At 40.8% G+C, this 12,873-nt stretch overlaps 2 protein-coding genes across 2 annotated transcripts in view; both read left to right on the top strand.

Moving 5' to 3' along the window:
- Nucleotides 1-6,504, top strand: part of LOC103016606 (zinc finger protein 525-like) — a 103,886-nt gene extending 97,382 nt beyond the window's left edge. The window contains exon 4 of the mRNA XM_057533664.1: nt 6,379-6,504. Within this exon, the coding sequence (XP_057389647.1) occupies nt 6,379-6,386 (8 nt within the window). The 3' untranslated portion in view covers nt 6,387-6,504. The remainder of the gene's footprint in view (nt 1-6,378) is intronic.
- Nucleotides 6,505-6,511: 7 nt separating this feature from the next.
- On the top strand, nt 6,512-7,576 carry LOC130705671 (heterogeneous nuclear ribonucleoprotein A1-like 3). Its single transcript, XM_057533624.1, has one exon. It carries the CDS (start codon nt 6,617-6,619, stop codon nt 7,442-7,444), a length of 828 nt encoding a protein of 275 aa, XP_057389607.1. The 5' UTR covers nt 6,512-6,616; the 3' UTR covers nt 7,445-7,576.
- Nucleotides 7,577-12,873: the final 5,297 nt, after the last annotated feature.

Raw genomic sequence — 12,873 nt, 5'->3', positions numbered from 1 at the left:
TAATTGCTTTACAATGGTGTGTTAGTTTCTGCTGTATAACAAAGTGAATCAGCTATATGTATACATATATCCCCATATCCCCTCCCTCTTGTGTGTCCCTCCCAGCCTCCCTATCCCACCCCTCTAGGTGGTCACAAAGCACCGAGCTCATCTCCCTGTGCTATGCGGCTGCTTCCCACTAGCTATCTATTTTACATTTGGTAGTATATATAAGTCCATGCCACTCTCTCACTTTGTCCCAGCTTACCCTTCCCCCTCCCTGTGTCCTCAAGTCCATTCTCTACGTCTGTGTCTTTATTCCTGTCCTGCCCCTAGGTTCTTCAGAACCTTTTTGTTTTTTTTTAGATTCCATATATACGTGTTAGCATATGGTATTTGTTTTTCTCTTTCTGACTTACTTCACTCTGTATGACAGACTCTAGGTCCATCCACCTCACTACAAATACCTCCATTTCATTTCTTTTTATGGCTGAGTAATATTCCATTGTATATACGTGCCACATCTTCTTTATCCATTCATCTGATGATGGACACTTAGGTTGCTTCCAAGTCCTGGCTGTTGTAAATAGAGCTGCAGTGAACATTGTGGTACATGACTCTTTTTGAATTATGGTTTTCTCAGGGTATATGCCCAGTAGTGGGATTGCTGGGTCGTATGGTAGTTCTATTTTTAGTTTTTTAAGGAACCTCCATACTTATTTATTTCTATTGAAGTATCGCTGATGTACCATGTTGTGTTAGTTTCAGATGTACAGTAAAGTGATTCAGATATATATATTCTTTTTCGGATTCTAATCCATTATAGGATATTACAAGATATTGATTTTAGTTCTCTGTGCTGTACAGTAGGTATTTGTTTTTTGTCTACTTGATATACAGTGCTGTATATCTGTTGATCCCAAACTCTAATTTATTCCTCCCCCACTTTCCCCTTTGGTAATAAGTTTGTTTTCTATGTTTTTGAGTTTATTTCTGTTTTGTAAATAAGTTCATTTGTATAGTATATTCATTTGTTTTTAATTCAATTACAAATATATTACATTCATTGTCTAATTACCCTTAAAGGACTTTGTGTTTTCAGTTATAAAACTTCCAACTGGTTTATCATGATCAAATATTTGTAAATAATCTCACTGAAATTGCCCTATTTCATGGTGCTGCCTTCATTTGAATGAGGAAGCCTCGGAACTGGATGAGCTCAGTTAAGACTAAATTTTGGTCTGAAAATATCCTCTAGGATTTTGTTCAGTTTATGGTTCATAGACTTCTGACTTGGTGACTTAGAGCAACATATTTCAGCACTTAATGGTTTCTCTTGTATGTGACGGGGAGAGTCACAACACAGGCACAACGAGTATGACGGGTCCTTCAATGCCATTCAAAGTCATAAACGCTAAGGTTCCTGGGCAAGTTTGTTATTACCAGTATTAGTTTAAATTTTCTAACATTCCTTTATTCAAATATAACACGTGTATTTATTATTTTTTGAATTTCACTTGATGTCATATTATGGAGTGAAAATGTTAGACTTAAACTCTGTAACTTGAAAATAGCAAAGGTTAAAGAGCTCCTTTTCTTCTTTTGTGCTAAAGGAAACAGCTTACTTAGCTAAGAACTACACCTCCCTGTCAATTTCAGTATGACTCATGATAGCTCCCTTGTTTCCTTAGGAACCAGCCAGATAGGAACACTTGAGATTGCCAGCCTCAGTGTCGTCCTCAGTTGTCCTCAGTGATCACTGGGTACAATGACCGTTACCGTGATTTAATCAAAATTTAGTGTGCTTTTCTCCTCTCCCAAGGTCACTATTTTATTTTAAAATTTATTTATTTTATTTATTTTTGGCTGTGTTGGGTCTTGGTTTCTGTGCGAGGGCTTTCTCTAGTTGTGGCAAGCGGGGGCCACTCTTCATCACGGCGCGCGGGCCTCTCACTATCGCGGCCTCTCTTGTTGCGGAGCACAGGCTCAGTAGTTGTGGCTCACGGGCCCAGTTGCTCCGCGGCATGTGGGATCTTCCCAGACCAGGGCTCGAACCCGTGTCCCCTGCATTAGCAGGCAGATTCTCAACCACTGCGCCACCTGGGAAGGCCGCCAAGGTCACTATTTTAGACCGCTTTTGAGCATTGTAATTCAGAACAACAGCACTGCCTGAACATCTCCTCCAAGTAGGAGACTTTAGTGTAAAACATCCCCTGAGAATGTAGCCTCAGGCCACCTAATCTTCCACTCTTCCATATGGGGGCTTTCCTACCTTGTTGACCTCTCGGTGTAAAAGAAAAGCTGTTCGTTGGTCTGACTTTAGAGGCTTTACAGATTTTTTATGGTTGGAGTGTTCCCTATATTGTAATAACTCTTTGGAATAAAATCTATCCTTACCTAAGTTTGACAGTGGTAAAAATTTCAGTCATTCCATCTAGACTCAAAAATATATATATTTAAGAAAGCCCTCGCACAGAAACGAAGACCCAACACAGCCATAAAAAAAAAAAAAAAAAAAAAAATATATATATATATATTTAAAAATTTTCTAGGACACGGTTTGAAAGCCTGCATATATATATTTCAAACTATATCTTTCTTTTTACATTCTTGAATCGTTCATAATTTGCATTTGTTACATTATGATATACAGGGTGACATCAAAATCTTCCTGTGATTTAGGAAATTTCCTTTTTTCTTGTGAATTTGTTCAGTTTGATGCCTTGTTAATTATATAAGCAATAAAACTCCCCATTCAAAAAAATGATTCATGACTTTCCCCTATAATTGGCTTCTCCTCTCCTGTTCTGTGTTTAATGAAAAGTTCCACCGCCAACTCATTTCCTTGTGTGGAATCATGGAAGTCCATGCTGAAATGGCTTTTTTGCCAACATCGCTAGTGAGCAGTATTGTATAATACAGAGTAATCTACCTAATAAAGTTCACAAAATTTATTTGAGTCACTGCATCTTTTAAAAATGTGAGGGACTTCCCTGGCGGTCCAGTGGTTAGGACTCCTCGCTTTCACTGCCATGGGCCTGAGTTCAGTCCCTGGTCAGGGAACTAAGATCCTACAAGCCACACAGGGTGGCAAAAAAAAAAAAAAGTGATATATCTTCTTGTATTCATATGTGTGCTATACCAGGACATTCTGCTCATCTTACCTGAAAATATTTTAAATACACTAAGTTCCGTATCTAAACATCATCATATTTCAATTTATTCCCATGTCTGTATGGATGAAATGTTTCACATGCACAGATGTGATAAAACACACATAGTAGTAGATGTTATCTAACAGATAGTGCCTTAAAAATATTGAGGGCTGAAATGAAGTTATTGCATATTTGACAATCTAGTTTTACTTTTTTAGGGTTCATATTAAAGAGAGTATATCTCCTTACTAAATATCCTTAGAAACATTGCAACTTAATTATTCTTTACATGGAAATAAATCCCAGTGTCTTCTGGAGACTATATGTTTTACATACTTTGTTATCCACATTTGACAGAACTTTTAGAAGTAGAAAATAAAGAGCTAAAATATATTACAATTTAAAAATAAGATGTGAAACTTTCTAATTACCTGTATAATGGACGTATAGTCAATTTGAAATTACATTGTGTAGTTATTATATATTTAAGTATTTTTCATAAACAAGTTTTTGTGAAAGATGCTTAAAGGTAATTAAGTGTGGGATAGAGGAAGTATTTTAAAAAATAATGCAGTTATTCTTATTGTGGTAGTTATTTCAATATATGTAAATCAGAACATTATGCTGTATACCTTAAACTCATGCAGTGATGTATGCCAAGTATGGCTCAATAAAGCAGGGGGGAAAATGTGGTTTTAAAAGGCAAATAAAACACTTTAGCAACAAGCAGGAACTGTAATAGGGAAGAACACTTTGTATTCCATGACAAGTTCATCCCTGAAGGCATGTTGCCCAGAAGCTTAAATTACACATAATGGCCCGTCTCTGTGAACCCTGCCTCCCGGGTCATGAGCGTTAAGCTAAAATACCTTTGTTTAGCTCAAAGGAAACCTCGTGACCAGGCCCACCTGTGAATGACTGCAGGGAGGAAGAAATTAACACATTCCCCCTCTGGAGGCTGATGGGAACCAGGAAGTGTCTGACTTTACTGCCTCCCCTTTTAGTATAAAAGGAGCCTGAATTCTGAGTCAGGCAAGATGGTCCTCTGGGGGGCATGAGCCTACCATCTTCTTGGTTTGCTGGCTTTCTGAATAAAGTCGTTATTCCTTGTCCCAACAACTCGTCTTTCGATCATTGGCCTGTCATGTTGCGAGCAGTACGAGCTACGTTAGACTCGGTGACAAATTTTGGTGAAGCCAGCTGGCCCCGGTTGGGGGATTTTCGGGTAAGCCCCTACAGCTGCCAGGACCACTTGCCCTGAGGATCGTCCCTCCAGAATTCCCTGCTGGCAGTTGGAGCAAGGAATCGACATTTGAGAGCCGACAGGCTCCATATGGTAGGGTAAGTCGCTCCTGTGTGTACAGCCGGGAACATTATTTCCTCTCCGTTTGGGGCTTTTTCTCTGGAATAAGCCAATTTGTTTTGTATTTGAGTGGGGTACCCTGCTGGAGAGAGGAAAGAGTTGTTGGACTTCTACCCGATTTGTGAACGGGTTCATTGGTTTCTCTGGATGCTAGCATTTGTTTGTGTTTTGTTTGTCTTGAAAAGGGGGGGATGTTTCAGCTATCCCTAAATAAAGTCCTCTGAGGCACATTTTGGATAACGGATCTGATTATAGCTATGAGCCCATGGGCAAGAGGAAGATGTTATCTTATTGTAACAATGTGTGGCCACAGTGCCTGTTAGGACCTCCACTGGGGGTGTAGAAAGGGTTATCTTGGGACCCTGTGCACCATGTACTGCTACTCTTGCTGTGTTAATTACGTCGTTTGTGGTCTCCTGTGTTGTTGATATATGTAAAACCCCAAGACCAAACTTGGGGGTTTATTTAGGATTTTCTGTCTGTTCTTTGGGCTTTTTGTTTATTTTATTGTGGTACTGTTTCTCCATTTACAGCCAAATCAGTTTGTGGTACTTAAAACTTTTACTGATATCAAATGGAGGAAAAGGACAGGAAAAAACCTGTCCTTGTCCAAGAGTGGGACATTCTGATGAAGAAGAGAAAGCTTCCACTTGGTTCCTAAAATCACCAAAGGCTACAAATAGAAATAGAAGTGTCTCTTCCACCATAAATACTATTAAAAGGGTTTAGCTATGTGGACAGGTGACCTTGATTTGTCCCATCTGCCAGAAGCCCAATTTGAATCCAGCCTCTTTATAACTGATGGGTTTTACGTGGTTGTACCTGATTCATGGGTAAAATTTTGGAATGGGAACTATGAGGTCCCTGTGTTTGTGTGTTTGTACATGTGTTATAGAAGTATGGCATTGCCAAAATTAATTTTAAAAGAGCTCTATTTAATTGGCTTAAAGGAAATTAAGTGCTTATATAAATACTCAAACATAAAGAAACTGGCCAGAATGAGTTTCAGGTTCACATGATGTAGGACATACTCAATATTGAATTAATATCTGGTGTTAAAAAGTCAGCTTAAGCTCGTTGGTTTGATACAGTTTAGAGTCATCAACATTAAGTATAATACTTTCATTGTACCTGGGCTTACTAGAAGTCAAATACATTACTCCTGTTACAGAGTTTGTCAGCAAGAAAAATAATAATGAGACAAAGCTTTTAAGTAAATAAAATAGAGGCAAATGAAGTAGAGAGTTCTGGGGTATACTATATGGGAATAATGTTTTGAGAATGTCTATATAGGATAGTCTCTCCAGATTTTCATAAATTGAAACTAAGTTCTAAGATTGAACTTAATTAAGAAAATAAATCTTAAAGTGGTACAAAACCTCAATTTCATTCTCTAAGAGGACAAATTGTTTCTTCAAATATTGAACTGCTTTTGGTAATAGATTATGAGTTTCTTTAAGTGATCTGTATTTACCATTGAGATCTCTTCCAGTGGTTAAAACTTTTTGATATTTTTGACAGACTTCCCAAAGATCAAGTTCTAAATGGGGTTCATTTGACCTCTGGCTAACTTGGGGGTTTTCTGGAGGGTCCCTGGAACACCTCAAATTATTTGTTTTCTCTCCATCTCAGAGAGAGGAATATTAAACTAATTGGGCTTATTTGGTGTGTTGAAAGCATGGGAGACATTGTCAAATGAGTGATAAACTTCTTAGATTGTTATCATATGGGTAAACGTTATCAACATACATATTTTAGAAATTATATGGAACTCCTAAAATCCTGGTATATCCTGGTAAATGATGTCAGTCATAATTTTAGTAATTAAGTGGTTTGTCACAGCAGTAATTAAGTTTCTGTTCAATTGCATCGTAATCCCAGTTGTTTGATCCCAAATCAAAAAGGCACCCGTTGAGATTACTCCTCTCTGCCCTTGGATGCCGCCGAGTCAGCATCGTTGACGTCTCCCCACTCCACCGCCATCGTGTCTAAGTCAGAGTCTCCCAAAGAGCCCGAACAGCTGCGCAAGCTCTTCATCGGAGGTTTGAGCTTTGAAACAACTGATGAGAGTCTGAGGAGCCCTTGTGAGCAGTGGGGAGCGCTCACAGATTGTGTGGTAATGAGGGATCCAAACACCAAGCGCTCCAGAGGCTTTGGGTTTGTCACATATGCCACTGTGGAGGAGGTGGAGGAGGCCATGCAGGCAAGGCCACACAAGGTGGATGGGAGAGTTGTGGAACCAAAGAGGGCCGTCTCAAGAGAAGATTCTCAAAGACCTGGTGCCCACTTAACCGTGAAAAAGATTTTTGTTGGTGGCATTAAAGAAGATGCTGAAGAACATCACCTAAGAGATTGTTTTGAACAGCAGGGGAAAACTGAAGTGACTGAAATCATGACTGAGCAAGGTAGTGGCAAAAAGAGAGGCTTTGCTTTCGTAACCTTTGATGACCATGACTCTGTAGACAAGACTGTCAGTCCGAAATACCACACTGTGAATGGCCACAACTGTGAAGTAAGGAAAGCCCTATCTAAGCAAGAGATGGCTAGTGCCTCATCCAGCCAAAGAGGTCAGAGTGGTTCTGGAAACTTTGGTGGTGGTCACGGAGGTGGTTTTGGTGGGAATGACAGCTTCGGTCGTGGAGGAGACTACAGTGGCCGAGGTGGCTTTGGTGGCAGCCGTGGTGGCGGTGGATATGGTGGCAGTGGGGATGGCTATAATGGATTCGGTAACGATGGAAGCAATTTTGGAGGCGGCGGAAGCTACAATGATTCTGGCAATTACAACAACCAATCTTCACATTTTGGACCCATGAAAGGAGGAAACTTTGGAGGCAGAAGTGCTGGCCCCTGTGGTGGTGGAGACCAATACTTTGCCAAACCCCGAAACCAAGGTGGCTGTGGCGGTTCCAGCAGCAGCAGGAGCTATGGCAGGGGCACAAGGTTTTAACTACTGCCAGGAAACAAAGCTCAGCAGGAGAGGAGAGCCAGAGAAGTGACAGGGAAGCTACAGGTTACAACAGATTTGTGAACTCAGCCAAGCACAGTGGTGGCAGGGCCTAGCTGCTACAAAGAAGACATGTTTTAGACAATACTCATGTGTGTGGGGAAAAAAAACTTGAGGACTGTATTTGTGACTAATTGTATAACGGGTTATTTTAGTTTCTGTGCTGTGGAAAGTGTAAAGCATGCCAACAAAGGGTTTTAATGTAGATTTTTTTTTTTTTGCACCCATGCTGTTGATGGCTAAATGTAATATAGTCTGATCATGACGCTGAATAAATGTGTTCTTTTTAAAAAAGTATGCTGTGTAAAGTTAGTCTACTCTGAAGCCATTTTGGTAAACTACCCCAACAGTGTGAAGTTAGAATTCCTTCAGGGTGATGCCAGGTTCCATTCAAAATTTATTTACAACCTGGTTTGGTGGAGAAGCTATTGTCTTCAGACACCTTGGTGTAGTTGAACAGACAGTTACTGTGTTGTGACCTAGAGTTCATCGTTGAAAGGGTCACCCAAGCAAAGTCATGGAGTTTTTTGGATATTAATATGATTGTTAATTGGGTGATTGGGATTGACATGTATACACTGATGTGTATAAAATTGATGACTAATAAGAACCTGCAGTATAAAAACACAAAACAACTAATACTAAACTTTCATTGGGTTATTTGTATGGAAATATGTTAATATAAATGTTTCAGACATTACATGAAATTTCTAAAAATCTTATATGTTCTGGTATAATGTTATAAGTCATAATCCTAGTTATTACTTTAAAATGTATATCTCAGAAATAACTAAATTTCCTTGTCAATTGCATTATTATGAACTTTCATCAAATCTTTAACCGTGGTCATTTTTAAGTCTTTTGTCATTTACAGACAGTTCTGGGTGTACTCGGATGCTTTTGCAAATATGTTCCTATAAAAGGGTTTCATCTTCAAGAAATTCATGGAAAAGACTCTGACAAGTACAGGTTTCTGGTAACTGACTGTACTGCTGAACTGAATGAACAAGCATTTTCAGAACTCTAATGAAAAACTGATGAACTCATAAAAGTGCTAACAAAAGATCAAGATAAAAAAAAAATTAATTACATGGGACTGGGTTAACTGATGAGGATGAGTATAATTTTTGTGACTTTCTGTTTCAATTAAAAAAAAAAATCCCACAAGGACTCAGAGGCAAAGAATATACAAATCAATTTTCACTGCAAAGTAAAGGAGCTGTTACAGTGGAGGATTACTGGACTGAATGTCAATATTATGACATAGTATGAGTGTGTTTCATGTTTGGTAATGGCAATCATTGTTGCTTTTGTTGTGGTCATCCATGTACAATGCTTGGTGTCAGTCTATTTATCTCTTGTAAAAATAAAATACAGTGTGTGTGTGTGTGTGTGTGTGTGTGTGTGTGTGTGTGTGTGTGTGAAAAAATAAATAAATAAAAATAAATAAATAAAAAGAGATTACCCTGAACAGAGGGCAGGGCCAGATGATACACAGCCTTGAGAGATGGCAACCAAGGGAAGCACCTTAGAAATGATGTGATCATTTCTGCCTCTTCTCTCTTGCACTGAGGATTCCAATAAAAACTTTCACCCCCATCATTTTCAAATGCCATGTTCTGCCCCCTAAGCCAGCTTTATCCTCCGCTTAGGACCCAGCCAGACAATGCCCTTCACACCTAAATCAGAGCCCGGTGAGTAAATGACTCACCCTACTCAAATTATTCCCAGCACCCTGAAACTTCTTTTCCCTTCCAGCCCCACCGCGGCCTCCCCATCCAAATTAACATGGAACTTTCCAAGGCACTTTGTTATGGATTCCCCACAGGGGTGACAACCATTGGTAACCTGGCCCCGTTGTTAGATATCATACAATTTTTTTTTAAAGAAATTCAAAAAAAAAAATATGATTGTTGGCACGTCCTGTGCAAACTATCTAAGTTGAATTATGGTACCAGGGAAAGTCATAGGTGGGCATGAAGCCTGTGTATCACCCATTATCATGTGTAATCAGTAAATGATTTAATGCCCTCTTAAAAAGAAATTCACCCTTTTAATGGTTATATGATCGATTGTTATCTATAGTTTTACAGCGGCTGTCGAATGACCCTATAGCTCTTCTGTGAAAAAGCAGGGAAGAATGATGAAATCCTTTATGCGCAAGGATTGGTACTATTATCAGGGAAGATACGAAAAGGCAGGGAATGAGAGCGAGGGTATGTTGCTCCAAACCTTAACTCCTCTGGCCGAGCTAGGTGTCCCAGCTGCTCTGGCAATTATGCCACCCCTCCCACCACTTTCCGTTCCCATCCAGCCCTTATTCCTTACACTGAGGCCCAGGACTTCCCCTCCTTATAGGGGTCAGTTAGAAAATCCTGTGTTTAGTTTCAGGGGTACGGGGACTTGGTCTGGTATTGCCATCTAAGACCCGACAGGGCACCCAATTTGGGCCAGGAGCCATATCCGGGACGGGCGGGCAGTTTCCCTTACGCCGCCGTTATCTCACAGGGGGCCTAAATGCAAATGAATAGCCGGCTGGGTTTCTCAGACTTGTTTAATTGGAAAGATTGCAGTCCTCATAAGATCGCAGCCCTCCTTATAGGGAGGATCCCCTACACCTGAAGCCCACTTGGAAGCACCCACAGCTGAACCAAAGTGGGACCCCCCCCCCCCCCCCCCCAGTGAGGGAAGAAGGCCCTTATTAGAGCACTACTCATTAGCGCACCTTGGCAGGGCCTTGCAAAGGGAAACCAAAGCAAAAGCGTTTGAGCAACAGTCAAGAAATTCAGCAAAACAAATGAAGACCTCTCTGAAATTTTGGAAGGGATTTATCAGGCCTACAGACGTCATACTAATGCAGATCCTGAGGCCCCTGAAAATATTAGAATGGTACATTTGAGCTTTTGGGGCAAAGTGCCTCCGATATCAGGAGAAAGTTGCAAAAATTAGATGGTATATTTGGAATGAACCCTCCTCAATTGGTAGATGTTGCTTTTAAAGTGTTCAACAGGGAACAACAACAGAAAAATGAAGATGCAAAACGACACGCCACTCTTTTGGCAGTGGCATTGGATTCCCGGAAGGTGAGTAACCTGAAGAGAGGTGAGCACCCACTGGGGAAGGAACAATGTGCTTACTGGAGGGAGGGGGAACACTGGAGAAGATTGCCCTCGGCTAAAACAGAAGAAGAACAATAAAAGACAAGGACCTCTCATATGGTAGAAAGAGAGGAACACTGAATGAAGAGGCCCAGGGGCTCCCTTGGCCTTGAGGCACCTAATTCCCCACAGAAGTCGGGGGTGAAATTGACAGTGGGGAATGAGCTGATTAACTTTCTGATAGACCTCACCCTGAAGTTTTTCCACCGGAATAGCTTGACATCAGAGTCCCACCAGAACACGCTTTAAGCCTACAGATGGGGCTCATGAAAATCCCTGGAAAGGAGACAGAGCTCTTTCCCGCAGGGTCTTAAAAATAACCCAAAGACTGCTGTCAGACCTCCCCAGATGGGGACTCAACACAGGAAACTGCCCCACCCAGGACTGAAAAATAGACTTTCCTCAAATGCCTTGAACTGCAAGAAATTTCAGATAACCTGCTAGTGTTTGTGTGGACACTTTTTCAGGATGGGTGGAAGCATACCCCACGGACAGAAAATCTCTGAAGTGGTTAAAGCCCTTCTAAGGGATATTATCCCCTGATTTGGAAGAAGGCATTAAAACTACATTCTTCCTGGAGACCATAATCAACAGGAAAAACCAAGAAAATGAATCATACATTAAAAAGGAATGTCGCTAAAACATGTCAAGAGACATTGAACTTGTCGCTAAAACATGTCAAGAGACATTGAACTTGCCAGCTGCCCTGCTATGGATCAGTGGCTCCCAGAAGCAGGCTTAAATTAAGCCCCTTTAGAATACTGTATGGCAGGCCATTGCAGGTGTGTGCCCAGGCAGGAGAATCTATAAATGCTAAAGACCTAGCGGTGGCCAATCACATTAAAACTGTGGGCGCTATTTATTCATGAGTTTACCTCCAACAGGTCTGCCCATCCAACCGAAGTAGACGGGAATTCCATCGCCATTGCCCATTGGAGAAGGGGCAACCAATTTGTTTAATTGTGTCCAAAGAAATAGCACCAGCATTTAGTATATGTATTAAACTGGAACCAAAACCCCAAGTTCAGTTACGAATTAGACAAGAAACTGCTAAGAGGTTTCATCAGGTTTAAATAGTTGTAGATAAAAAGGACTAACTAAAGATTCTAAGGAATATTCCTCACCTCCGTTCAGCAGAAGGGTCTTCATTCCTTTTCCCACAAGATTGTGGGATGGAAATTGACAGTGGGGAATTGTAATAGGGAAGAACACTTTGTATTCCATGACAAGTTCATCCCTGAAGGCGTGTTGCCCAGAAGCTTAAATTATACATAATGGCCCGTCTCTGGGAACCCTGCCTCCCAGGTCATGAGCGTTAAGCTAAAATACCTTTGTTTAGCTCAAAGGAAACCTCGTGACCAGATCCACCTGTGAATGACTGCAGGGAGGAAGAAATTAACACATTCCCGCTCTGGAGGCTGATGGGAACCAGGAAGTGTTTGACTTTACTGCCTCCCCTTTTAGTATAAAAGGAGCCTGAATTCTGACTCAGGCAAGATGGTTCTTTGGGGGGGGGGCATGAGCCCACCATCTTCTTGGTTTGCTGGCTTTCTGAATAAAGTCGCTACTCCTTGTCCCAACAACTCGTCTTTTGATCATTGGACTGTCATGTGGCAAGCAGTAGGAGCTTAGACTCAGTAACAAAAGAACAGTGTAATTTATATCAGTTTTTGAAAATGTATTGCTCTTTTTAAAGCAGTGGTTAGTAAAAATGTTTTTAATTTAAAAATGAAAAACGAGGAGACAGAGGACAAAGGAAGGAGACACAGGACTGGAGTGACCTCAGCTGGAGGCGGGGTTTCACAGTGTTGGGTGCTGCAGAGAGGTAGTCAGCAGGAGCAGGGGCTGTGTACATCATCAGAGGCATTTTTTATTTTATTTTATTGTTTTTATTGACGTATAGTTGATTTACAATCTTGTGCCAATCTGCTGTATGGCAAAGTGACTCAGTTATACACGTATAGACATTCTTTTTTTATATTCTTTTCCATTACAGTTTATCACAGGATATTGACTCTAGTTCCCTGTGCTGTAGAGTAGGACCTTGTTGTTTATCCCTCCTATATATAATAGTTTACATCTGCTAATGCCACACTCCCGGCCCTTCCCTCTCCCACCCCCCTCCCCCTTGGCAACCACAAGTCTGTTCTCTATGTCTGTGAGTCTGTTGCTGTTTCATAGGTAGGTTCATTTGTGCCACAGTTTAGATTCCAC

The sequence above is a fragment of the Balaenoptera acutorostrata genome, chromosome 19, assembly GCF_949987535.1.
Source record: "Balaenoptera acutorostrata chromosome 19, mBalAcu1.1, whole genome shotgun sequence".
NCBI classification, from domain to species: domain Eukaryota; kingdom Metazoa; phylum Chordata; class Mammalia; order Artiodactyla; family Balaenopteridae; genus Balaenoptera; species Balaenoptera acutorostrata.
Note: the sequence above shows the minus strand (reverse complement) of the source record. Positions and strands in the feature narration are given on the sequence as shown.